This window comes from Callorhinus ursinus, unplaced genomic scaffold (assembly GCF_003265705.2).
Source record: "Callorhinus ursinus isolate GAN/ISIS: 27379988/994484 unplaced genomic scaffold, GSC_fseal_2.0 scaffold68, whole genome shotgun sequence".
Classification (NCBI taxonomy): Eukaryota; Metazoa; Chordata; class Mammalia; order Carnivora; family Otariidae; genus Callorhinus; species Callorhinus ursinus.
The window spans coordinates 1,066,435-1,092,665 of NW_027397130.1; the positions used below are offsets into that span (position 1 = coordinate 1,066,435).

Here is a 26,231-nt window from a genome sequence, read left to right on the forward strand (position 1 = left end):
TTGAGAGAAGCTCACACCTTTATTCCCGTTCAGGGTGGGGAGGGGTCCTGCGGCCGGCACACAGGGCACATCCGGGCTGGTGGCGCTCACCTCTTGCCGGCTGCAATGTGAACGCCAGAATGACCTCGGGGTCCCTGGGTCGGCAGCCCCCTCCCTCTCCGCTGCGCCCTGCTACGGTACCTGGCAGCTTCAGCCACTTGGGCACCTTGCCCAGATCCCTCCTGACCGGCTGGGCCGTCCCGGGGCTGGGTTCAGGGAGCCCCACTGCCCCTGCCTCGGCCATTGGCTCCAATTCAAGGGGTGCAGGGTCAGGGGCTGACATCGGGGGTGGGGTTCCAGCAGGCCTGGACATGCACCTGTGGACAGAAGGCTGGGGTACAGGATGGCTGACGCGCTAGGGCAGGGGCTCTCCCCTCCCCCACTGCCCGCACTCACCTGGCCACCAGCACATCCGCCGCAGACGGGGAGACCGTGTGTTCCAGCAGCCGAGGCTCCAGGAAGAGGCCTGTGGGACACCGAGCCCACCCTCAGGCCACGGAGGGGGCCCCCCCGCCCATTATTGCTCTGCTGTGGGAGGGGACAGGGCCCAGGCAAGTGGCTGTCCTGGTAATAGGGTATCGGGCACAGATCTCCCTCCCAGACTGGAAGGAAGTCCCTACCCTGGGGCGTATGATGAGCCAGGACACTGGGCCCAGGGCCGGCCAGGCATGATGGGCAAAGAGAGGGGCCCCCACCCACCTGTCAGTTCCTCGGCTCCAAAGTGCACAAGGGCCGCAGGAAAGAGATTTGCCTGGAGGGAGAACAGGAGGCAGCTCAGGGCACCAGGCGGGCATCATGGATGGGCAAAGGCCATAGGAGAGGGACAGGTGGGCTGCACCCCACTTTTGTGGTGGCCTCTTGTGGGGCACTCACCGGGACCAGGGCTCCGCTGAGGAGGCTCACAGCCCCAGCCAGGTCTCTCCTGCAAGCGGAGTCCACTGCCCAGCACCCCCATGAGCTGCCCCCAGCCCAGCAATACCAGTCTGCCCTCTGGCACCAACCCCAGTGCAAGCCAGGCTGGCTAGGAGACCACCCCAAGCACCAAATGAAGAGGAAGTTCCTGTAATGTGTGCAAGCTGGGGGAACCAGGCCTGGAAGCCCCCACCCTCAGCAGAGACTTCAAGAGACCGACAGGTCAGAGAAGATAAAGGTGGACAGAGAGACTGCATGGAGGGGACAGGGAGGTACGGAGAGAAAAACGGGCAGCACAGATCGGAGAACAGAGAGCGCAGGGGTCTGCGGCCACGGCCAGATGGGCCACCTTCAGGCTCAGGGGAAGCGCCCAGACCTGCGGAGAGCGGGGACCCTCGGCTGGCCCAGGCCCAGGTACGGGGAGTAGGGGGGCTCCTGGAGCCAAGGGGCTTTGAGCGTCCTGGGCAGGGAGGTGCTACCCAGGTCAGCTACCTCTGAGAGTTCGCTACCCCAGACCCCCAAAGCCCACACTCGAGTTCCCTGACTGGGGGAAGAGTGGGGGCCAGGCAGTGAGAAGCCCCGCCCACAGGGAGGGCGCTGTTGGGGGGGCGGGCCCCCACACCCCAGCCCAGGTGGGCTGGGAACTGCCTCTCCTGTCTCCTTCCCTGGGGGTAGTGGTGCAGGGTTCCTGCTCAGGTGTGTGTGAAGGATGACACGCAGGGAGCTGAACTCAAGGCTGCAGGCGGGGACCCCAGGGTCTACCACTCTGCACCTGAGGCCTAGGGCTGCAAGCCCTAAAGCTGGCCAGAGGGTCCTTGTCCTCCGCCCTCAGCGGAAGGGGCAGCCACCAGGTGAGCCCTTGCCCTCCGCTCTCTTGGAGGAAGCTTCAAAGGCCAAGCCTAGGTTCCCGAAGAACAAAGCTGAGGACAGGCCAGATCTGAAAACCCCACACCCCATCCCGACACTGGGATCAAAGCCTCAATTCAGAGGCACTGCCTGCACCAGGGCCCTGGAGGCACCAGGAGCCAGGGAGCAGGAAGGGGGCACAGAGACCACAGTGTCCAACCCTCCCCAGGAGCCTCAGCTTGGCTGACCCTCTGGGCACCGTGGCCACTTCCAGTGAGCACGAGAATGTTCCACCTGGCACGGCAGCCTGGGGGCTGCAGGGCTTCAAGCCTCGAAGGACCCCTCTCACCAGCCAGGAGTCCTCCGGGGCCCTTGGGGCATCTCATGACCCCAGCCTCCCACCAAACTACCCCACTCGCTTGCTGGCATCTTTGGGATTCCAACCGAACAAGGGGTGAGCAGACAGCACAGCAGGCCGCCATGACCGCCAAGAAGGAGACCCTGCCCCTCTGCTCAGGCAGAGAAGGTCTACGCAGATCATGGCCATCTTCAGGACCGGCTAAAGCTGACCCCTGGACCCTACGTGAGGCCGAGGGCAGAGGGGTCCCCGGGGCTCAGGACAGCACCAGCACTGAAGGAAGCAGATCTGATGGGCACCGGGGGCGCCTGCGCCCGCCAACGGCACCCCCACCTCTTCCCACACCCTTGTCCACAGCCCCACCTTCCCCCGCACCCCTCTCCTGGCCCAGTGGCTAAAAGGGGCAGCTGGGCTGCCGTCCCTCACACCTACCGCAAGCTGTCACTCTCTGGAGCTCGGGACTGGCCCCCCGGCAGCCTCCCGGGCAGCCAGCAGCCAGAGCACAGCCCTGCCAGGGACATGAAAGCCGGCGGCTTCCGCGCCCACGCCTGCTCACCCACACAAGGGAGGAAGACTTCCTTCCCCGAGCCCTGCCAGCTCTCTGATCGCGGGCGGGCGGGGACGCCACCCCGCGCAGAGGCCCCCGCAGCTCCAGGCAGAGCTGATGGATGAAAGGAGACAGCTGCTGGTAACAGGGGGCAGAGTGTCACCAGGAATCAGGCTGCTCAAGCAGGAGGACAGGCAGCACCCCAGGGCCCCCAACTGGGGTGGGAGGGGCGGCGGGACTGGGCGCTGGTCCCCCTCCATCCCAAAGCATCTCCTAAATTCAATGTTTATCAACAGGCTGGCCAGCGAGGCAGGGCGGGATGGAGGAAGAGGCCTAGCGCCTCTGGGGCTCCTGGGGGCTGAGAAGGGGGAGCTAGTGGGGGGGACGCAGCACCCTGCGCCCGCCCACCCTGGCTCCTTTCCTTGGTAAGCTTCCAGCCTCTGTGGGATCTTGCCCCATGTCCCCCACAATGGTGGCAGCCCCAGGCAGGAGGCAAACCCCCTTGCCCCAGCTCAGACCTCTGCAGGGCCTGCCGGCCACTTTACAAGGCCCGGCCTCTGGTACTAATTAAAATATCTGAGAAGACTTTGAAGAGGAAGCCATTAGGCCAGAGGGCTGGGGAGGCCCCAGGCTACCCTCCCAGGGCCAAAGAGACAGGACATCCCTCCTGTGGCTCTGGAAGGCAGCCCTGGGCCGGGCAGGGCACCACACCAAATCCACGCTCCTCACCTCACCTTCAGGAGCTCTGGGGGCCATAGGGAGGGTCGGGCGGAAGCAGACACCAGCTAGTGGGGAGGGCACAGCGCCCATTCCTGGCAGAGGCCCCGGGGTCCAGGGGAAAAGGCAGCGGCCCCTGCGGCCTGGGGTCGAGCTAGCCTGCCAGCCACCACCCCAGGGCCCTGCAGGCAGCCAGCCACCTGCAGGTGAGGCCTCGGACCCCTGACCCTCTGGGGGAGCCCCCTCTCACACAGACCCCAGGGCAGGGAGCTCCACGGCCCGCAGGCCGTCCCGGCTCAGGAAGGCTGGCAGCCCGCCGGGCAGGCCCCTCCCCACCGGGGCAGGAAGCGGAGGAGGCTGGAAAGCCCCAGCACCAGCTTCAGAGGTGCTCTGCCCCCCGCCCAGTCCACCCGTCTACAAGGCGTCATTATCCTCCCGACCGAGGCTCACCCTCCAGAGCCAGGCCCGCTGCACCTGCATCCCCGGCCCCCTGCACCCCGCCCGAGTGCTGGTACCTGAAAGAGGGTCAGCGTGGGGTCATCCAGGACACTTTTTGGAGGAGTGATGACTGCAAAGAAATAGCTGTCTGGGCCGGGAAGTACCCTTCCCCCACCCCTCGTCCACGCTCCCCAGGGAAGAGAGGCCTGATTGGGGGGGAGGCCCAGGGCCCACGGCCTCAGCTGGGGTGTTTCCAAGGGGCCCCCTCAGCTCACAGCCCTCTGCCCACCTCTCTGCTGCTACAAAAACCCTGGCCAGGGGGCCTAGGGGCTCGGTGGCCTGGGGCGGACCTACCTCCAGGGAGCCCGTGCCCCACACAGTGCCCTGCACAGCCCAGTGGCCTGACTCCTCCCTACCCAGATGCCCTTGGAGGGGGAAGCTCCTAGAAGCCTGGGAGAGGGGGGGCAGGCTGGAGGCAGAGGGTGCAGGGGTGCTGAGGTGGGGCAAAAGCCAACCTCCCTTCCCAATTCCCACGGTCCTTGGACTTGGCCTCAGACACCAGTGGGGTTCACATGTTTGGGACAGCCCACCACGATATTGCTTCTAGGGGGAAAGCTGCTCCAAGCCCCAACTGAGAGGGATCGGGGGTCACTGACGCCCAGATGCTGGAACTCACACAGGTGGAAGGGCAGCTCAGGGTTCCCCAGGTGGCTCCTCACAAAGTCCTGCAGATCCCCCACTAGAGAACGGAGCACAGGATGAGCACAAAGCTCCGTGGATGGGCACAGGCCCCAGCTGAGACCCACTCCAGGGCTGGCCCCATTCTAGGATGGAACAAGCCAGGTCCCCCTCTGCACAGACCCCCACTACCCTGCAGGCCCGGGCTGCCCCAGGCAGCTTCCCGCCTCCGCCTCAGGTACTGCACGACACCGTTCCCACCCTCAAGCCAAACTGAGGCTCCAGGGATAGAAATCCAAGTTTGTTCCTTCCACAGTACTCCCAGATGCCCGGCCTGCCTAGGCCCCCACCCCGCTGCAGGAGTGTCCCTCCCTTTGCCTCTTAGCCTGCCCGCTCTCCAATCCTGAGCTCTGCCCTAGGGAGGCCCTCGAGGTCTTGGGCATAGGTCACCGAGGACATCCAGGACTGGCGACACTGCCGCATTCCTTCCAGGCTGCAGCCCCAAGCCAGAGGGCCCTGGTGTTGGGGGTGGTTGGGGGGGTGCTGGGCCCACCCATCCTCTGGGTACTCCTCTGTCTCACCTGTGCCCTGAACAGGTGGGCACATGGGGGCACTCAGCACCTGGGCACCCCAGCCCTGTGCCCACCCCCGACATGCTCTGCAAGCTCACAGTCTGCCCCACAGAGATGGCAACAACCCAGAAACACCCATGACCCCCAGAGGCCAGGTAGCCGCAGTCCCATGGCCTGGAAGAAAGAAACCAGGAGGCGCTTGGAGGGGCTCAGAGGGACTCCCCCCTCTCCCGCCCCGGACGCCCAGGCGGGGCCACTTACCTGTCTCGTTAGGGCGGAAGAAGCCCTGCAGGATGTAGCGGTCAGGGAACAGGACCCTCAGGACCACCTGGGCCACAAGGAGCCAAGGTGTCAGCAGGAATGGCCAAAAGTGGTCCCGCTGCACCCCGAGGCCCACGATGGCCAGGTCCCCCGACCCAGGTTAGAAGACACCAGGGCTGGGGCAGGCAGAAGGGCCAGCTACCACCCCACCCTGGCCATCCCTGGCCTGCTCCCTGGCCTGCCAGACACGAGGGGCTGGTCATAAACCATAGCCGTGCAGGCCTTGTGGGAAGCGCGGGTGACCCCAGCCAGGGGCGCGGGGGTGAGGCACGTGCTCGCTGCAGGTCCCCCCCAGCCCTTCTCCATACCTTAGGGTAGCGCTCCAGCTTCTCCCTCATCTGAGCCTCCCTGAAAGCCCTGGTCACTAAGGGCGCTTCTTCCAGTCGCTTCCTGCAGGGGGAGCGGGTGGGGGCGTGAAGGTCTGGGGTCTCCATGGCCAACCCAAGTGGAAGGTCTCCACACCAGGCTCCGTGGGCTATTCCCCACATAGGGCCAGATGGGATGGGGGCCCTGACCCTCAGACATGCTTCTGAGGATGCAGGGGCAGGGAGACGCTGACGGGGCCGCCAACGGGCACACCCACCGCTCACTCTTGAGCTGGGCCAAGCGTCTCCTCACGTCATCCACGGTCACTTCGAAGAACTCGTCCGGCAGCTCCGCAGGCCAGGCCTGGAGCAGCTCCTCCAGGTCGGGGTGGCACACCACAGGGTCCCGATCCACCGGCTGGTGGGCAGAGGGCTCAGCTGATATAGGGCCCCCAGAGCCCACACTCCTGACTGTGGGGCTGGCCTGCCCGGGCCTCACAGCTGGAGAGACCACGCAGACCCCTGAGCCAAGCCCATACCCTCACTGGCCACTCCGGTCAGCCTGTGGCCAGGGCCAGAGGGCCAGGACTGGAGACCCTCCTTCCATGCCTCCTGCTCAGCCACACGGACACAGAGACCCTCACTCACCGGCAGGGCATGGGGCCCTGGAGGCTCAACACAGCCAGGTCAGGCTGGCCAGGCACCCTCCTGCTGGGGGGCTTGGGGAGTGGGCTGAGGGCCAGCCTGGCAGGGCCAGCCTTTCCCAGCAGCTCCTGTGCTCACCTCCTGTCTCCATGGGAACCTCCCTGTTGTCATGGTCCCCCAAATAGCAAACTCGGGGAGCATCACCCTGGTTGAGGCCACATCAGGGGCTCCCCAAGAGGGCAGGGGAAGCGACAGCCCCCAAATTAGAGGTTTGGCAGAAACCTGCCAGCCACTGGCCCCACGGCCTGGCTGCCCCCAGCCCACCCTCTGACCACCCTGGAGACACAGAAAGGGACAGCATCACTTCTAATTGGCGGCGAGGAGGGAGGAGGTAGGAAATCGTGAGGCAGGGTTTGCTTGGCCCAAAGCGCCGCCAGGGGGGTAACTGCCATTATGAGTCACGTGGCCACGGCGGTGGCACACCTCTCGGCACCAAGGCTGCCATGGGGGGGGGGGCCAGGCCTGACCGGGGCATGCAGGTCCCGGCCCAGGAGGCCACCCTCTGCCCTCCGCCTCCCACCGCCTCTCTGTACCAGGCCGTGGGCCCGGCAGGCTCTGGGAGCATCCTTCCCCAGCGGACCCTCCCTACAGCTGTCCCCACAGCCCGTCCTGCTCTGCAGGCCAGGCTCACCGCCCCAGGGACCGACACACCTGCCAGGGTCTCTAAGGCTAACTCCCCAGCCACGTCCGAGGCCTTGATCATCCACTCTGGCAGGCCTTAGGTCCCTGTGGTCCGGCGAGTGCACAGCAGGGCCAGGCCTCGCGAAGCACCTCCCCGCCCAGTGACAGGAGGTGGGCTCTCATCAGGAAGCCCCTCTGACCTGGAGGCACGGGGGCAGAGCAGCTGCCAAGGGCTGGCTGAGGTTCTGGCAGCAGGGCCTGTAGGTGGCTGGCCGAGGCCCGTGGGGGCTGCCCCTCTGAAGCCACAAGGATCCCGCGCCACCGCGGGCAGTCTACACCAGAGCTTTTTATAACAAGATGCCAGGCGCCAGGCTGCCCCCCACAGCCATGGCGCCTGCATTCCAGAAGGGCCAAGAGCTGGCCTGGGCGCCCGGGGCGGGGTGTTGGGGGGAGCGAGGGCAGGACGTGGATGCGCCTGAGCCGGGCACCGCCGTGTTCATTCAAGCACGAAGCCTGCAGGCTAACGCGCGGGCCTAAGGCCACCCTGTCACGGTCTCTCCCTTGGAGGGCCCAGCCATGTGGTGGCGTGCGGTCTGTGGCTGAGCGCTCAGACCTGACCGGCGAGGCCAGTCCCAGGGAGCCCTGCCCACTGGGTTCTCGAGGTCCCCCTGGGCACTTCCAGGACCTGACCTGGGGTGTGACTGTGGGCTGCTGGCAGTGCTGATGACCCCAAGGCCCACGGCCCGCTCCCCAGGCCATTTCCAGAATGGGGGACACCAGCCACTGGCTCCGCACTGCTCAAGGGCCACGGACTCTCTCGGTCAGAAAACAAAATGGACAAAATCCTTCTGGGTTTTGGATCTATTTTTGATTCCTTCTCTCCTCCCCCATCTCTCTCTGCTCCAGAAACCTGTATGTCACACGGAGGCCAGGAGCCGGGCCCCACACAGGAACCAGAGCGCTGGGGCAGAGCCACCAGCAGAGCCTGGGGCCAGACCTCCTGATGTCCTGGCCCAGGCAGGCCCTGTCCCGCAGGAACAGACCGAAGTCCGCGACCGGGCTGTTAGGAATTACCACCCTACTGCCCAGTGATGGAGGGGGGAGCCAGGCAGCTTTAACACCTCCGCGTGGCCTTCCACGGCAGAGGAGAGGCGCTGGGGTCGGAGGGAGCTGGGGAGGTTAGAGCTCAGCAGCTGCCAGGCGGAGCCCGGGTGCTCACGCCCCACGCCGCCAGCACCCTGCCCTCCTCTGCCGTTCCTTCTCCCGCCGTTCCTGGTCCCGGCAGTCACTACGCACGGCTCCCGTCCTAGGCGCGTTTAGGGAGAGGTTTCTGGATGGACAGCACAGCTCTAGGAGGAGACGTCCTCAGGGAAAGAGCACGCATGCGGCGGCAACCATAAGGGACACCTATGGCGAACGGAGGACAGGTGGACAGAGAGCGAGCAGGACAGGTCAACGGCCGTATCTGCAAAGTGGGTAACACTGGCCAGGAGTCCGGGGGGCACAGGGAGGGGCAGGAACACCCTCTGCGGCTGACGACAGCCCAAGGCTGGACAGATGCTGGACAGACACGCAGCCCATTCAGAGGGAGGGACGCAGGGACCGACCACCGGCTGCAGGCGGCCGGCAGACGGTGACCTGCTTCGCCAGGATGGGGCGCAGGAGGGAAGCTGCGGAGGAGGCGTGGGGCCTTGCCTGCCCCTGGCCCCACACCAGGCTCGGTGCGGCCGAAGGCAAAGCCCGGCACCGGCGCGGAGGGCCCGGGAGGGCCGGGCAGGCTGGGCGCTGGCCGACACCCTGCAGCAGCGGCCTCGTGAGTGGCCGAGCATCCACCGGGCACCTGGGTCCCCTCCTGTCGGAAGTGGCCTCACCGCTGCTGAGGGTTCATTTTCTTGACAGTAATTTTCCGGGACGTGATGACACACAGAGAAAAAAATGTAAAACCGACTTGGGGGTGACCTCAAGCCCAGATTTTCCAGCTTTCCTGTGAGGGCTCTAGTTTGTCTCCCCCACTCCCAGCCCAGACTGTGCTCTGACAATGGTCTTTGGTCAGAGAGAATGTGAAGCGTTTCCCCTTGAGGCTTGGAGCTTAAACGAATCAGGACGTGAGGGCCGCAGGCCAAACCTCCCGAGTTACTCACGGAGCCGGCGCCCTCTGCCCGCCGCAGGGCTGAGCCAGAGGGCGAGGCTGGGCCGGGTCCGGCAACCACCCAGAGCAGTGAGCAGAGGAGACGAGGGAACGGGGGGCGGGGGGACCCACACGCCCATGGCACGACCAGACCACTACCACCGTGGACGAGACATGTGAGCCCCCCAAAGTCCGGAAGTAAGCAAGTGCAAGCTATGGCATGGGGTCTCCTCAGTCAAGAGGCCAGCAGCTGCGCCCGAGGAGCCCAGCAAGCCACAGAGGGAAGGACGCCACGAGGTGGGAACAGTCCCGGAGAGCCCTCGGGTCCAATCAAGGCGGCGGCCTGAAGACAAGCCCCCCAGGCCCCGCTGACACAAGGCCGCCCGGACCCGCCTGGCCCTACCTGGGCGTCCGGGGCTCCCTGTGTGCTCATTCCCCACTACGGTGTGCAGGCTGGGCTCCTCTCCCCCAAATCCAGCCACGACAGAGACGGCTGGAGGGCACCTGCTGCATGACTTGGCCAGCACTTTCCAAGCCACGACCTACCCGCTACCCAGCCTCAGCGGCATTCCGATTAAGGCCACGGCCGGGCCCCCGGGTGGCTGCTGGAGCCTGGGGACGGCCATAAACACAGACGGCATATAACTAGGACAAGTTCAAACCATACCCTGGGCCCACACATGGGGGGACAGCGGGGCGTGCTCACGGGAGGACGTTATGAGAGGTGCTGGAGGGCAGCGAGGAGCACTGCTCGAGGTCTGCTCTGACCCCCAGGCCCTGGGCGGGCTCCTCCCAGCCTCACGTGCTCTAAACCTGCCCACAAACCAGGGAGCAGGGACGGCCAGAGGCCAGGCTGACACCTGCCTTGAGGTGCAGGCAGAGGCACCAAGGGGTCCCAGGTCCTCTAAGGGGGCAGACCAAGCCCCACAGGGTGAGGGGCAGGCAGGGGAGGCTGCCGTCAGCCGCCCGCCCTGCCCAGGGCATTGGAGCCTTTGATCAGAGACCCCCATACCGGCTGGGGGGCGGGGGGTGGGGAACGCCTGCTGGGATTGTGGCCCAGCCGTGCACAGGGCTGCAGGGCGGCCTCCCGGGCCGGCGGAAGGACTTCAAAGGACAGGCCAGGGGCCGCCGGGCAGCCCCAGCCCCTGCCCGCACCCGGCTCTGATGGCCAGTAAAACTACCTTCTAATAATTAATGTTCTGACATCAAAGGCAAGAGCCGCCCGGGTCTGTAAACCATCCCAGTTCTCAGCCGAGGACCTGCCTATATTTTATCCTGTCTCTTCTGACTCTTTATTTAAATCCAAAACCACACACAGGCAAAACATTAATGGAAAACTTGGAAACTCCTTTTGATTACCAAAGTGTACCTTTGAAGTTCCCCCAAAAGTTCCGTTTTGTTCCCTTCTTCCCTCCCCCCCAGGGCTGAAAAGGGACACAAAGCAGACACCATGTGGCTGGCCAGCCCTCCGGGTGTGGGGCTGTTAGTGACAGGAGGCACGAGGCAGGCGGGCAGGCAGGCGGGGGACGCTCCACAATCAGGCAGCTGCTGGGGCGCCCAGATCAAAGGCACATGCTGCTGGCGGCCAGGCGGCCCCCCCCCAGGGACCCCTCCTGCCTGGGGGCCCCAGGTTCAGAGCCCAGGGAGGCACTGGGACCCTATGCCCAGACAGCAACCACCTCCAGGAGAGCGGAACCAGACCCCCGCCCCCCCGCAGATGTCCACAGGGCCATCTGCAGCTTCCCAACAGATCCAGAGAGCCAGGGCCTGCCCAGGCCAGCAGGAGCCAACGGCCCACAGGCCGCATGCCCCGAGTCCTCTGTGCCTTCAGTGTGGGAGAAGGGACAGCCAGCCCTGGCCCCAGGGTCCAGCCCCCAAACGCAGGCATCCCCAGGAAGAGCAGGCCTGGACAGAGTCAGACCCCAACCACACAAGTCTGCTTTTGGCCACGGATTCCAGGCCCAGGTCACAAAGGCCATGAGAGTGGGGACTGCAGATGAGTTTCTGACACAGCCCACACATCAATGTGGGGGCCAGGGCACCACCACCACTGTCTCCCCAGGACGGACGGTCACGGGACTCGGGACTGGCTCATGCCCCCCGACCCCTGCCCCATCTACTCAGCAAGGACACACGGAGGGTGGCTCAGCAACGGAGCAGGATCAAGTCCCAGCCGTGTGCCCCTCTGGAAGGACGCCGGCTCTGTTCTACAGCCGGGTCTTCCCTGCCCACCGCCCCCACAGGCACCGGTGCCCCTGACCCCCCAGCCTCCCCAGATGTGCGACCTGGAAGCAGGAAGGACCCAGAAGAGAGAGGATGCAAGTGGGTGTGTCTCAGCACCAAGAACGGGTCGTTTTACTCGCGAACCACGGATGCTCAACTAAAACGTTAACTCCGACTCACAAGGAAGCTGTTAATAATATGTCACCCAAACAGGATCGCTCCCTGGAATGCAAGGGTGGCACGATGGGGGGGAATCTACCCAAAACCTCACCAGATGAAGGAACTGAAAGAAAGGAGGCCTGCCCTGCACGCCCACTAGCCAGCGGCAGGAGACCGCCAACCGGATGCATGGACCTCGCCTCAGAAATACAGACGGCACGGGCCAGGTGATGCCAAAGCTGCCTTCACGTCAAAAGCCGGTCAACAGGCTGGCCCAGGCACAAGGGTGGAGGGTGACGGCTCCGAAGCACTGCCTGGGACGGGTACTCAGAGCCCGCACAGATGCTCAGGGCCACCAGGCAGGTGGACTCTCCTGGCCGTGACCGTGTTCGCAGGGACACGCGAGTCAATCAGAATCTATCACACTGCACATCTAAAATCGTGCCTCGATGAAATTAAGAGAAAACAATCAGTCCCCAGAGATGACCACACACCCATCCACCCTGCCGCACCCCCAGGCTAACTGAGGTCAGGAGGAAAGACCCCCAGCACCCAGCCCGTTTCTTACCGGCTCTGGCCGGGGCTCCTGGCCAGGCCTCGACTTCTTCGGCTTGGAGGGGCCTCCAGGGCTGGAGAAGGACTTAGGCAATTTGGCTGAGGGCAACATCAGAGACCTGGCTGACCCGGAGGGGCCCCCCAGTCGCTGCCCCCCACCTGAGAAAGGGACAAAGGGAGCGGGGGCAGGCTCCCTGGAGATCTGCTTGGCTTGAGCATCCACACAGCCGGCCCCCGAGATGCCTGCTTCATCCTGATGGCTCACGTCCCCCTGGCTGAGCCCCGCTGAATCCAGAGGAAGCAGAGGGCTGCCGGCGGCCTGGTCGGCGGACAGGGAAGGAGTCGGGCTTCCTGGGGCTCTGCTCCGGGCGACCCCAGCAGAGCTGCATCGCTTCATGGCAAACCTGAGGGTGCAGACTCAGAGAGTGAGGGAAACCCCACACAGAGCCCTCTCCCTGCTGGGTCTGACTCTCCTCTGGCAACGACCAAGCCAACCTCAGCCCCCCGAAGGCGCTGTCAGCCTCCACCCCACCAGCCGGCCACTGTGGCACAGGGCCCTGGGCAGGAGCGGCCGTCAGGCAAGGGCCCCAGATCGAGGGGAGAAGGCCGTGGTGGGGGTGGGGGCACGTTTTCCGTCACTTTTCCCTCTTTCCCTTCAGACCCCGTTTTCCCATTCAATATAACTCCGAGGCTCCCCCACCTGATGATGGCGCTGCCTCCCGTGAGGCCTAGGGACCGGAGCGTCGTGGCCTGCAAGGAGGCTCTGCCCGTCACCTGTGAGGAGAGAACCGGACACATGGCTGACCCCTCGTGGACAGCGCTTCCCACCCGGCCGCCCCGGACAAGAACACCTCGCGCTGGCTCCCTCGGCCTGAGCACGGTCATGTCCAGCCCCCGTGGGACACCAGCTCCCGCACCCCAACCTGCACCCAAGTGTCTGTTGGCTGGCCTGGTCTGCAGCCGCCTCCCCACCCCACCCCACCCCAACTGCGGCCTGGGCGGGCACGGCTCAGGCCTGAGTTAGCCACATCTGGCCGGCTGACCACCTCTGTAGGCTGACCCGACCACGACGGCCTCGATCCAAGCCCAGGTGCCCGAGGCCCAGCGTCTATCTCCTCTGGGGGAAGATGTGTCCCACCAGGTGCCCCCCACCGACAGCCCTGGGACCCCTGCCCCGCACAGCCCCGTGTCAGGGAACCTCGAGCGGGGATAAATAGGTGGGCAGGTCCCGTCCACACCAGGGCCCCTTGGGGACAGTGGCCACCCAGGGCCAGGGAAGGGCATTTGGCCAGGGTCAAAACAAAAAGTCCCTGTGAGCCAGGGGACCCAGCGCCAGGAGGGTCCCCCATCACGGGCGGGCGGGTGGGGACAGGCTACGCCCGCACCGTGCTGCACTCGGTTTTGAAAAAGATCAAAACATGGAGCAAAGCAAATATTTATTAAAATGAAACCACTTTTGTGACTCTCAGGCTTTGAGAGACGCTGGGAAAACAAACAGGGCGTCGAGGAGGTTTGGGGAGCAGCCCGGGCGGCCCGTGGTTAGCGCCAACGGAGCCGGCACTCTGCTTTTTTCCATGAAACACATCACGCTTTCAGAGGCTGTCTCCCCGGCCACTGCTTTGAAGGCGGGTCTGAGAGAGTGAATTTTCCAGATTGGAAAGCGGGGCTGGGCCCGTGTGGTGACTGGGGGCCAGGCGGGTGGGGCCGGGCTGCTCACCTACCTCATCCCTCATGTACACACAGACCGGGCTCGCCTCACACGGCTGCTCCAGACACTCCCTGCGGGGGGAGCAAAGGAACCCTCACAGCCAGCCGCGGGGGCCCTCACAGAGCACCCCCAGCACGGCCCCGCAGGACAGTACACCGGGCCCAGCCGCTGCAGGGTCACCAGAAGGAGGCGCTCGGCCACTGGCAGGGAGCCACTTGCCCAAAGGGGGAGCTCACGGTCGGCCGTGGGGGAGGTCACGGTCGGCTGTGGGGGGCTCACAGTCAGTTGTCGGGGGGAGGTCACGGTCGGCCGTGGGGGGCTCACAGTCAGCCGTGGGGGAGGTCACGGTCGGCCGTGGGGGGCTCACGGTCGGCTGTGGGGCCAACAATGAGAAGGAGGCCTGGAGCCCTGTGATCTGGGCTTCTATCTGAAGCCGTCCCCCACGGGGCACTGCTGATCCCTGAAGTGCCAGGAGCAGCTGGGGCAGGCATCCGTTCGTGGGCAGAGCCCGCATGCCGGCCTGTCAGCCTGCAGCCCGCACCCAGGGTAAGAGGGGCCGCGATGCAGGAGGGCCACGGCGGTGATGCCCCTTCGGCAGCAGGCCCTCACACCCACGTGGTCGAGCAGCACTGGGCAGAGGGCTCCCACAGCCGCTGAAATCGGCACCCCCACAAAGTGCCAGGAGAGCCCGCCCCAGCCACTGTCACACACACAGGCTGGGCACCAGGGCAACGCGGGGGCAGACGGGCCAGAAACACCACGGATGCTCCACACAGACATGTCTTCATCGTCCAGGAGATACCAAACAGACCAGACAACACTGCCACCCCTCAACACTGCCACCCAGGTCACCAAGGGCCATAGCACCTTCCCTCTTCTCCTCGAGGCCATGCTCCCTGGGAAGATGGCGGCGGGCATCCTCCCCTCGTAAGCAGGGCCCCGAGACAGGAGGGAAGAGCCCCCCAAAGGCGCAGCTGGACAGGCAGGCATGCAGGCGCACACATGCTTGCTCCCACACACGCCCGCGCAACCCCTGACCCCAACTCCTGCTCTGTGGCCCTGTGCTGACCGTGGAGGTTACAGGGTGCAGGCCGACAGAGGCCTGGCTTTGGAGCCCTGAAGCTGCTGGTGCCAAAGTGAGGGGACGTTCACTTCCGTGTTTCCCAACACGTCGCTGTAACACCAGCCCCTGTGAATGCCCGTTCAAGACCACACCTGGAGTGCCCCATCCGGTCCCCCTCCTCCACACAGGGCGAATCCGAGGGGCAGGGCCCACCAGAGCGGGAGGCCTGGAGTGACGGCAGGCCCCGCGGCACTGCCCCGCCAGGGCTCGGAGCTTAACACCCAGACGTGCCAGGGAGCAGAAGACTCAGCAGCTAAGCTGGTGACCAGAAGCAGCAGGGTCTGCAGCTGCACACGGACACTCTGGACGCACCCCGTCCTCAAAACCCGGGATCCAGTCCTCTGGCTCGACTCGGCGTGGTGTTTTCCCCTCTCTTTCCTGTTTGCTTTCAGGTTTTGCTTTTGGGTGCTGCCCAGAGCAGAGACCCACAATCCAGAGCTAGCTACTGGGACCCATGGAGGAGGGGCGGCCCTGCTCCTGCCCAAGCCTGGCCAGCCCTGTTGCCTCCCAACACCCCCACAGGAAGCTGGGGGGCCCCTCGGCTAACAGCCCCCCATGGAGCTCACCCCGTGCTCTCCTCACACGCATGCCTACAATGAAGCTGCTCCCCAGACAAGGCTGCCAGCCTCGACCAGAGCAACACAGGGGGCTGGCCATGAAAGGTGTGAGCTCGCGGGCACAGCAGGGCCAGGGAGCCCCCACCAAGACCCCCTGAGCCCAGGCCTCAGGAAAATGGAGGACCCCCAAAAGGCCCACACACTCTTCTCACTGAAAGTCAGACAGAGGAAAAATGAAGGAACTTCAGTTGAGGGAGATGTGTCCAGCAAACAAGGTCCTGGGGCAGAGGGGAAGAGAGGGGAGTCCTGGCACCATCTGGACTCAGAAAGCTGGCTAACCACACGCTGGCCATGCCGACGCCCACCACGCTCGAGGGAGTCCTCTCTGAGCTCTCAGGACCTCTGGCCAGGCATGCTTTCTCCAAGTCCTTCCCCGGGCACCTGATGCCATGGTGAGGACCACAAATCAGAAAATGACAGGAGCGGGGCAGTGCCCGGGGAAGGCCTGCCTGCCTCTCTGCCCTCCAGGCCCCTGCACATCAAACGCCAGCCAGGCTTTGATGTGCAGCTCCTCCGGAGGGATCGGATTCCCTGTGTGGGGATCTGAGGGAAGGCCTGTAAACAAGCCAGGGGAGGGGCGGCCGCAACGGCTTCCGGACCTTCCCGGCCAGTGAGCAGAGCTCTCCCTCCAAGAACAGCGCACTGGGGACCGGGATGGTCCTGAGCTTCGGCCCGCTGCTCCCTGCAACAGAGACCTCAGCAAAGCCCCAAGGCTCTTGGAGGGAGCTGGGCCAAGGGCCTCCTGAGGACGACCCTATGCCCCGACCTGCTCCCACGCCCCACGCCCAGGCAGAGCCACAGGCATCACTCAAGGCCAGGCCTGGTGTGGAGCCTCCGTGGGCGCCTGCCCGCCCCACAGCAGACGTCACCCAGCTTGGCAGGAGGATGCTTGCTCCACCTGAGGCCAGCAAACGTGCTCCTCTGGTTGGGCCAGGGGCCAGTGGGCACGCCGGGCAGGGCAGAGGTTCTGTTGCTGTTGGCTTCACAGATGTTCTGCACTCACCACAAACGTGCTAGCCCCACAGGCATGAGACGTCCGTCCACCTGGGGCCAGCTCCCGGCAGGGCACTGGGCTGGGGGGGGGGGGCAAGCCAGGTTTCTGGAGACCTTTCTATTTACCTCACCTATCTGGGCCTGACCAAGATGGGCCGGTCCAAACACAGGTGTTGCCAACACAAGCCTGCCACCGCGTTCCCCAGGCCAGAACAAAATGGACAGAAACCAACCCAAACCAACAGAGCTGGGACTTCAGGCTCAGCTGCCACCGGGAGGCCCACCTCAGGCAAGGCCACACCCCAAGGGGCCAGGCCACACGTACCCCAACACAGAAAGGAGATTAGGACCGGAAGGAGCCACAGGGTCCCCTCCTCCAGGGCAGACTGAGCAGGGGCGGCTTCAAGAGCGAAGTTTCCTTTCCTTCCCAAGGAAAGATGGGGGACGGTGGCCAAGAACTCTGGGCGAACACCCTCCTCAGCAGGAGCATGGCTGGTCCCCAAGCTCACAGGCAGCCCACCGTGCCCTGGGGTCACACAACCCTGAGTGAAACACGCAGACAGCCTGTCCTGCCCAGCGACGTCTGAAGCCCTGTGTTTCCTACCAGTGAGTGAACGGCGCTGACACAGAGCGCAGGCTCGGCCTGCGTGAAGCCAGGCGGGGAGCAGAGGGACCCCGGGCACCAGGGAAGAGCCTAGCCCGGGAGTCGCAGGCCCGGAGCCCCTCTCCCTGCGGCAGAGAGCTGAGAAGTCGGGAGGACCGGCCGGTCCACACGGAGGCGAGCACTGTCTGCAGCGGCTCTCAACCCCACATACAGCACGCACGCAGGGAAGCCGGTCCCAGTGTGAGACACGCCAGATTTCAAAGCCCTCCCTCCAACAAAGAATGTGAAAATACCTCATTTTCCTGTTAATCACGTGTGCAAAGCCTAACATTTCGGACACACTGAGTCAAGTCAATCATAATTCTAAAATTAATTGCACCCGTTCTTACTGTTCTTTGATGTGGCTACCAGAAGAGTCTGAGCTACCCTGTGGCCTGCACGTGTGGTACAGGTGCATTGTCCACTGGCCACTTAGTTGATCAAGATGCTGGTGGTCAGGGCAGGGCCACTGTGCAAAGGAGCCCCCACCTGACCACCGGCGGCCCCAGGAGGCTGTGCTCCCCTCCAACAGTTCCCTGCCGGCACACCAGCTGCTCTCCGACACTCACCTCTCCTAAAAGCATCAGCCAGAAAAACCAGCTTCCCGCACATCCCACTCTGCGGAGACTCGGAATTCCCAGAGCCGCCAGCCCCCGGCCAGCACGGGAGCCATGGGGAGTCAGCGTGTGTTGTCCCCCCAGGAGGGTCTGTCGGGGGGCCACGCACGTGTACACATCCGCAGCATGTCTACGTGGCGGGCTGCCCCCGCATGGTCCCAGTGCACATCACCAGCTAATCAGGTGCAGGCCGTGACCCGGGGCCGAAGATGCCACCTGCCCTCCCTCACGTGAATCCCGCCCTGTGGTTAGTGAACACCAGCTCCCGAGAAAAGCTGCACAACCTTTGAGATGAAACTCAGCGCAGGGCCTATCTGCTGGCCTCGCACCCTTCCCCGAGAATGCACCGCCAGCGGGGACCTGGGGGCCCAGACGGGCAGCTGGCCAGAGCTGGTGGCGGACAGGCGCTGGGAGGCCGCTTCTAGAGAGAACGATGCGCAGGATGCAGACTGCTCCGTGCACAACAAGGGGCACCCACGTGGGCGCACATTCATGGACACCCCCGTCGATTAGAAATGCTCAGCTCCTCCTGGTGTGAGGCCGCTCCTCCCAAGAGCTGTCTCCACCCCATTCGGTTCCTCAAACTCCATCGGCAGTTTCCCCGGCGGGCGGTCCTGAAAGGCGCATCGCCGCAAGGGATGCTGATTCCCTTAGGATTTCAGTTTCCAGTGCGGCTCGTTTTGTTTTTAGTTGTACCTCTGGGTGCCTCCTCTGGAGGGAGCATCCTCACGGCAGGACGGCCGGGCTCCCCGACTCTGGGCTACTCCTCACCAGCCAGGCCCAGCTCGAGAGCAGGGCCTGGCGTGTCCCCACCCCCAGGCAGGACTCCCAGCCCGCACCACGCCCCGCTCCTCCCGTGGGCCCCACCTGCCCTTTGGCGGAGCAGTCTCGGCAGCGCCCTCCGAGCGCGGGCAATTCCAGGCCTAGAAACGGCTTTGTTCCATCCTCCCCTCTCACTGACACTTCGACAAATAGGTGATTCCAGAATAAACGCTTTTCCTACAGGTTTTGAAGGCACTGCTCAGCCGCCTTCCCGGTGCTGTGGCCGGGGACCTGAGGCCCTTCTGTGGGCCTGCCGTGTTTCTGAGCATTGGCAATGGACCCTTTGACCCCAGCTCCTGGTGCTTCACAGGGGGGACTGGTCAGCCACAGCTGTGGGTCAAGTGGCCACAAGCCCAGCTGCGTGTGCCGAAGCCCATGGGTCTGAGGCCCCGCTGTCCTGCTCACTTGCCTGTGGGAGCCACCGGGGTGGAGGGGGAATCACGCTCACATAGCCCCCCACTCTTGGAACAGCACCCCCAGTCCAGAGAGCCCAGAACACCACACCTCCAGTACCAGCAGCACAAAGCAGGAGGGGAGCTAGGGCCCCTGCCTCCTTACACCCCATCTATCACTGTCTCCCCCCCTCCCTTGCCTCCTTGCCCAGCCATCACCCACCCCAGCCATGATCCCGTGCAGCCACTGCCTGGGCTCTGACTTGTATCTTTATGAAATCCTTCAGTGTTGGTCTAGTTGCCTTTCAGGAGGAAGATCAACAATACACATTATCCCGTGAACCCTTCCTGTTCCTCATTTCTGCTGCAGGGCCTTTGCACTTGCTGTCTCCTTGGCCCAGAAGGCTCCTTCCCAGATCCTGGTGCAGCTGAGACCTCCCCCGCCACCCAGAAAATGTTGCCCCACGGCCTCCCAGGGTGCCCTCCCTTCTGCTCCGTGACATCTTCCTGTAGCTCTGTACCCCGGCTGCTTGCTGCAGCCCCGCCAGGCCGGAGCGGTCCAGACGAAAGAAGGACAAACAGACACAGCCATTGAGGGCAAGCACCTGCAGCCCCGGCCCCTGAGCTTTGAGGAGCACCTCCTCCTCCAAGTATCCCATCCTTCCTCCGGAAGTAGGGTAATAGAAGCCCGGCCTCACCCAGCTAATGGGAAGCGCAGGTCAGATAACACACCACTGGCAGCACAGGGAGGCCACCACTGTGGCTGGCCAGCGAACAGGGGGGCTGCCAAGTCCTCCCTGGAAGCACCGGGGAGGAAGACTGGCTGCCAGGGCCCAGGCTCGGGGGGGAGCAGAAGGGAACCACGTGGTCTTGGCACAGCAGCCCCCACAACCATGTCATTAAAAGAACCAGCACACTGGGGCTCCTGAGGGGCTCAGTCATTGAGCGTCTGCCTTCGGCTCGGGTCATGGTCCCAGGGTCCTGGGATCGAGCCCCGCATTGGGCTCCCTGCTCAGCGGGAAGCCTGCTTCTCCCTCTGCCACTCCCCCTGCTTGTGTTCCCTCTCTCGCTGTGTCTCCCTCTGTCGAATAAATAAAATCTTTAAAAAAAAAAAGCATTTAATAAATAAATAAATAAAAGGACCAGCACATCAGAAACGGGAAGAGCCCCAACAGAACAGCTCAGGTTGCAGGGGGGGCAGGAGTCCGCTTCCGGGACAGCAGGGGCCATGGGCACCGCGATCAGTGTGGGCTGTCCTATGGCGAGGCTCTGTCACCAGGAGGGCCCTATCCGGAGGCCCCTCTTCCACACACACAAACCTCAGGGCCAGGCCTGTTCTCAGGACTGGAGACATATTCGCTCACCCCATCCTCACATCGCCCTTGGGAGGCCCACACACAACCAGCCCAGGGCCACACAGTGACCACCACACCCTCCCACGGTCCCTTCCACTCCGCGGGCCAAGACTTTCACAAGTGGACAAAGACTTCCATGCCAAAATGAAAGACCAAAATGTAAAGTGCTACTGTTCTGAAGCCTTCAGAAATAACATTTAAACCGTTAATTACCAGACGGAAACAGACTCATCAAACACCATTAAGATTTTCTTTTTAAACGTGACCCGTTTTCACGATAAGGAAGTTTTATACCTAAAGCATTGGTCCACTGAGCAGCCCAGAGCCCCCTGTTCCCCTCACTGCTCACTGAGCCCCCCATAAGGATAGAAGCACAGCTTTGCCCTTCCAGGAGGACACAGATCGCCCCGTCATGAGAGGAAACCCAGTAAAAAAGATGAGCTGCGGGCAGCCAGGACCTGCTGGATAGGCACCTCCCTCATCTCAAACCAGTCCTCTCACCAGGATCACAGAGCCCAAAAGGTACGGCCTCAGGCCACGGCAAACCTCAGGGCTGTGGCTCTGGACCAGCCCCACTGACCCAGCAGCACCCTCTCCACACAGTGGGGCAGAGCGCGGAACCTGCCCACGAACGCTCACCTGGTCTGTGCAAAATGGCTGAGAAGCTCCCAGAGCGTCTGGCCTGAACAGAAAGTGTCTTGCAACCTAGAGCCATCATCCAGCTGCAGAGCGATGCGAACCTGAGGGGTGCAGGTGTAGGAAACCAAGTCAGGAAGAAAAGCAGCTGTCCCACCCCGGGCCCACGTCCCAGTCTCAGGGCACACAGGGAAGAGAGCCCTGTCCTTTGGGGCTGCAAAGACCTTGTGGGCACATGGGAAGCTGCCCCCTGAACACTCTGCAAACGTCTGCTTGTTGCTGTAAGTTGCCGTACCTGGGGTTAACCTGTCGTGCAGCAATAGATCACAAGCGTGGTATGTCTCCTGAGCTTTCTTCACAAATGAGCACAAGTTTGCAGCTTTGTGGTTAACAACTACATCCGTAAGTAGGGACTTGGGTCTATAACCCCAAAATAAGAAATTCCTCTCTGGTCCCTCTGCAGAGTGACAGACACACTGGGGCACGCATGCACAGAGCCCGGAGGCGAGCGTGTGTCCAACACCCACAAGCACCTCCCTCAGCCCCACCTGTCACGGCTGAGCGCTGGGTTCTCCAGTCCTACTACCGCTCTGGCCAGACACATGGTCAAGTGCACATCTGCACCGAATCCCAATAACAAAGGGGGAGTGCTCTGGGTGCGGGTGCAAGAGAATCTTCCTATGACCCCCAGCAGCCCCAAGGAAGCCCCAAGGGAAGTCAGGGTTCCTTCCACTTGAAAGTTTGAGAACCACAGTCATGAGGAAAAGAGGGGTGCTGGGGCCAGTCCCCACCGCCCAACTCCTGGTGAGCTCCAGAGAGCTGACGTCCTCAGGGGCCAAGCTTCCTTGCCTCTTGACAGGGATGGAGGCTGCCTTCCCTGCAGTGTCTGCAGGGCCCACACAGAGACACACAGAAGTGAGCAACCAGCACTGTGGTCGTCTACACCCATGATGACCGTGGGGTCGTCCACTCAATCTCTAGAACCTAAAAGCTACTGATATGGTGGACCACCGCGGGCCGTGGTCCAAGACTCGGGCCGTGGTCCAGGTGAGGCCTGTGAGGTCCTCCGCCCAAAACTAGGCTGCACTCGACATCCCACAGGAACTCTGCAGGCTCCAATCGCTTAGCGATTCTATGACCAGAGTCATCAGGCTGGGCAAGTGCTGCTGACAGAGCACAAGTAACCTCCCCCAGAGATATAAAGTCAGAGCAAAGACTGAAAAGGCTCACTTCCAATCCACTGCTGACCCCCAGACAGCAGTGTGGGTGTGAGGACACGGGCCTCACCCAGCACACTGCCCTCCATTTACCCTCACGCTCCTCCAACCGCTGCAACAGACCATCCTGTCTGCTCAGCATGCCGAAGCATCCTGCAGCCCAAACAGCCTGAACGAAAGAGCCAGAAGCAGCAGTGTCGCTGGCCGCTCCCTGAGAGCCACCTACCATGTTCTCAGGCCCCTCGCGGCTCCGGGAGATGGGCACCATCTCCAGCTTGGCATTATTGGGCAGATTGGCAAATCTCCACTGGAGAGAGAGGTCAAGCACATTCCTCTGAAACCTGCAAAACAAGCCACAGCTCACAGGCTGCCCTGCAGATCCTAACATAGGCCAGCTTCCATACAGCGCCTGGCACAGCCCTGCCAGGAGCAGGGGACAAGCTGAGTGATGTGCATGTCCATGCAGCCAACTCCCCAGCCAGTGCCCCCAAGGCTGCAGGAACAAAGAGGTACAGCCCGCAAGCTTGCAGGGACAGAGCGGGTCCCTGTCTGCAGTGGGTCTTCCAATGAAAAGAGAAAGTGGGCACTGACTCCGCTTTGAGCATACAGGGACAGAGCAAGAGGGAGAAACCAGAAACGGGTCACCCTCTGGGGCAGACCAAGGGGCTGCCCACCCCACCAGGCCTAAAGCAGCAACGGGCCCAAGTACAGGCTCAGAAAATAAAAACACACCCGGGGCAACTGAGGGGCGTGTACCTACCTCTGCTCAGAAAGTTCTAACCTGCTTCTGACAGGTGTGTGGGGGGGGGAAAGACAGAGCACACGGCTCTGTAACAGCATGCCGGGGGACTGCCAGCCCAGAGCACAGCCCTGGGATTCTGAGCGGCAGCACTGGCGAGGCCCAAGAAAGCAGGCTCCCGCACCACGGGTTCCCCTCTGTGCCTGATGTGAAGACACCCGTACCATTAAGACATGCTGCTAAGGTGAAAAGCTCCTCAGGCGGGACAGAAACCCACACCCTACCAAGGCGGGGTTCTGACCCTTTTGTTGTTTTAGACCACTTAAGAATCCGGTGAAAGCCCTCTCTCTAGAAAAATGCCAACGCACAGAGACCCATGCATGCAACTCCAGGGCCGAGAGGCTGCCAGAGCCACCCGGTTTGCTGAGTTTTTCCCATTTTCCTGCAAGACCACGTCTTCTTGCCTTCAGAGCCCCACCAAATGCACAAAAACCCTCTGCAGAGACCCCTAAAAAAAGACACATCCACAGCCTAACCCCCAGAACCCGGGAATGTGACCTTACTTGAAAATAAGGACTTTGCAGATAAAACTCAGTTAAGGATCTCGAGATGAGGTCATCCTGGATTGGGGTGGGCCCTAAATCCAATGACAAGTGTCCTTATAGGAGACAGAAGAGGAAAAGACACACAACACAGAGGGAAAAGGCGGCCTGAGGAGGAGGTAGAGGCTGAGCGCAAGCCCGGAAGCCACCAGAAGCTGCGGGAGATAAGGGAGGCTCCTCTCCTAGAGGCTTGCAGGGAGTGTGGCCCTGCCAACACCTTGACTTTGGGTTTCTGTGAGAAAATGAACGTGTTGGCTTAAGCCCCAGGCAGGGCGCTGGGGAGGGGTGCACGGACTTGGGACCCTAGCAAACTCACTTCAGATCGTATTCGCTGGGGTTGAAATCCTGTCGGCGGCACGTGTCCTCCAGAACCTAGGAGTCAGACGACAGGCCTGTGAGCCCCCGTGTCTGGCCTGGTGGCTGGGCTGCCATCTCTCGATGAGCTAATCGGCTTTGCCAGACCAAGCGTAGTCCAGACCCCATGCTGGACTGTCCACTCCACAGATGCACACACCTCACCTGCAACTCCTATTCACCCTGCCTCTCCTCACGGGGCCTGCCTCGTCACAGCCCACCACCAGACCTCCTGCTACGCGCTTTGGGAATAAAGGTCAACCTCGGGCCCCACCGCCCGCAGGGCTTCACCGTCCTCCCCACGAGCCGCCGGCACAGACGGCCCCCCGCTTCTGGGCCCCGAAAGCACACTGCTCAGTCCGCCACCGCCCCACCCCGGCGTACCCTCCCGGTACGCGCACCGGCCCCTGGACAGCGGGGCCCGAGAAGCCTCTTGAATGCAACAGCTGTCCCGGAGAAAGTGCAGCGAGTGACTCAGCAAATCAGTTCCCAGGCGCCAAGGCCGCACACCCAGGGGACACCGGGCCGGAGGACGCCCCGAAATGGGGACACGGCTCGGGACTCTGTCGCGGACTCCGTGGGGCGGAAGGAGGTGCGGCCCCCCGACTCCCGCCAGCCCGACCCCAGCCCCGCGGGGACCCGCGGAGCCCCAGAGCCGGGAGCCCTGCGCGGAAGGGGGCGGGCCCGCCGCGCCAGCAGGCCGCTCATTGGCCGCCGCGGGCCCCCGCCCCTCAGGCCCCGCCCCCGCGGCCTTCCGGAGCCAACCGCAGGCGCGGGCCCGGTACCGCGCCCCCGCCGCCGCTCGCCCGGCCGCCGCCACGGCCCGCCGCCGCCGCACCTGCAGCAGCACGGTGCTCGGCGTCACCTTCACCGTGTGGCGCCGCCCGTTCGGGGCCAGCACCGACACCGCTGAGCCCCCGCCGCCAGCCGGGGCCGCCATCTTCCGCTCACGTGACCCGCCGCCGCCAGCTCGGCGTCAAACCACTTTCTCGCTAACAGCCCGGACGCACAGCCACGCGGTGGCGGGGCGGAGCCTGGGGGGCGGAGTTAGCGCTCGTTTCCGGGCCCGCCCTGACGTCTGGGTCCCGCCCCCGACTCGGGCCCCGCCCCGACGCCTTATCTGAACCCCAGAGCGCTAGCGGCGCGCGTGGTCCGCCGCGGACACCCCAACGGGCGCCGCGTGGCTGCGGGCCGCGAGCTCGCGTGGCCTGGGCTCCGGGTTCCCACCGGGCCACAGCGCCTCGCCGGCCTGGGCCTCGATTGCCCTTCGGCCTCCCACCCCCCCCCCCCCCCCCCCCCCCCCCCCCCGTCTCCAACGCTCGCCCACCTGCCCCGCTTCCTGCCCACTTCCCCCCAGTCCCCTGTGGTCACCTCCGCCTGCGGCCCTGGGGGGGTGGTGTGAAGGTCAGGGACCGGCTCAGGGTAAAGGTCGGCCAGAGGCTCCAGACCAGAGAGAGTGCATTCGCTGAAAGTCGGAGACCTGCGTTCTACACGCTGGGTACTGGACTCGCTGTAACCAGCTGCTGTCCGCTGAGCGAGAACTTGTCCGCGATTCCAGCTCCCCGCAGTGGGAATCTGTGGAAGGTCGGGGAGGAGGGGCGCGTGGAATCCTACTACCCCTCCGGTGTGGGTGCTGTCTCACCTTCACATCGGTGACACACACCTCTTGCGAACCCACTGACTGAGGAACACAGACACGTGCCTGCAAATGGAGGGAAACTGGGGAAAGTTTCAGGGTAGCTGCAGCTCCAGGGACACCCCTCGTGGTCCAGCCTCATGGTCCAGGGTCCAGGCAGCAGTGCAAAGCCCAGTGTGACCTGAGTGTCCCACTGAGCCCTCTCACCATTGGTGAGCCCCTCCCCTGAGGCCACAGAGCATCACAGGACGTTGGCGATGTCACATGGGAGGCACTTGGAAGGTCATGTGGTCCAGCCCCAATACCAGCCACTGCGAGGTCTTCACTGGCTCAGAGACAAGGCTCCTGCCCTGTCCCTTCCTTGCTATGGCCTTATCCACTTCTACCTCTCACGTGGGTCTCAGTGTCTGTGTGTGGCTGGGCACACACACTCTTGGGGCATTTGTGGTCGCTGCGGGGTCAAGCTCTCCCACCACACCCTTCTGCCCATCATGCCCCCACAGGCAGTTCTGTGGGAGACAGCGCCCTGCACCCCAAGCTGTCCCCAGCCCCGCCTCTTGGGCATGTCGGCCTGCAGAGGTTCCCTCGCAGCCTCATCTCCACAAGGATAGGCCTTTCATGCTCGCTCACTTGTTTACTGTTCTTTCTGTCTG

The 26,231-nt window shown here is 63.5% G+C and overlaps 1 protein-coding gene across 10 annotated transcripts; it reads right to left on the minus strand.

The window, feature by feature from the left end:
- Window positions 1-24,955, minus strand: ASPSCR1 (ASPSCR1 tether for SLC2A4, UBX domain containing). Of its 10 annotated transcripts, none has more exons than XM_073886159.1 (17): window positions 24,344-24,626; window positions 23,905-23,960; window positions 23,550-23,644; window positions 22,474-22,588; window positions 21,034-21,134; window positions 13,846-13,903; window positions 12,825-12,898; window positions 12,138-12,528; window positions 6,012-6,151; window positions 5,737-5,818; window positions 5,369-5,435; window positions 4,534-4,596; window positions 3,935-3,987; window positions 739-790; window positions 436-505; window positions 181-356; window positions 1-100 (listed from the first exon to the last, which is right to left on the minus strand). In XM_073886159.1, the coding sequence occupies exons 4-17, from the start codon at window positions 22,513-22,515 to the stop codon at window positions 87-89; spliced, it is 1,383 nt and encodes a 460-aa protein (XP_073742260.1). In that variant the 5' UTR covers window positions 22,516-22,588; window positions 23,550-23,644; window positions 23,905-23,960; window positions 24,344-24,626; the 3' UTR covers window positions 1-86. The 10 variants fall into 10 exon arrangements, 9 of the variants coding, with proteins under 9 accessions (XP_073742260.1, XP_073742259.1, XP_073742261.1 ...); XM_073886158.1 differs by having other exon boundaries at window positions 24,327-24,626; XM_073886160.1 differs by lacking the exon at window positions 24,344-24,626 and adding an exon at window positions 24,108-24,248.
- Window positions 24,956-26,231: the final 1,276 nt, after the last annotated feature.

What these genes read in the sequence shown, in the direction of transcription:
- ASPSCR1 (XM_025859733.2), bottom strand. Translation starts at nt 24,882, where the DNA reads ATGGCGGCCCCGGCTGGCGGCGGGGGCTCAGCGGTGTCGGTGCTGGCC. An exon ending in AGCCATTTTGCACAGACCAG is followed by an intron (nt 13,904 to 21,033) that starts GTGAGCGTTCGT and finishes CTCCCCCCGCAG; the next exon opens with GGAGTGTCTGGAGCAGCCGT. An exon ending in AGCTGGAGCGCTACCCTAAG is followed by an intron (nt 5,436 to 5,736) that starts GTATGGAGAAGG and finishes CTTGTGGCCCAG; the next exon opens with GTGGTCCTGAGGGTCCTGTT.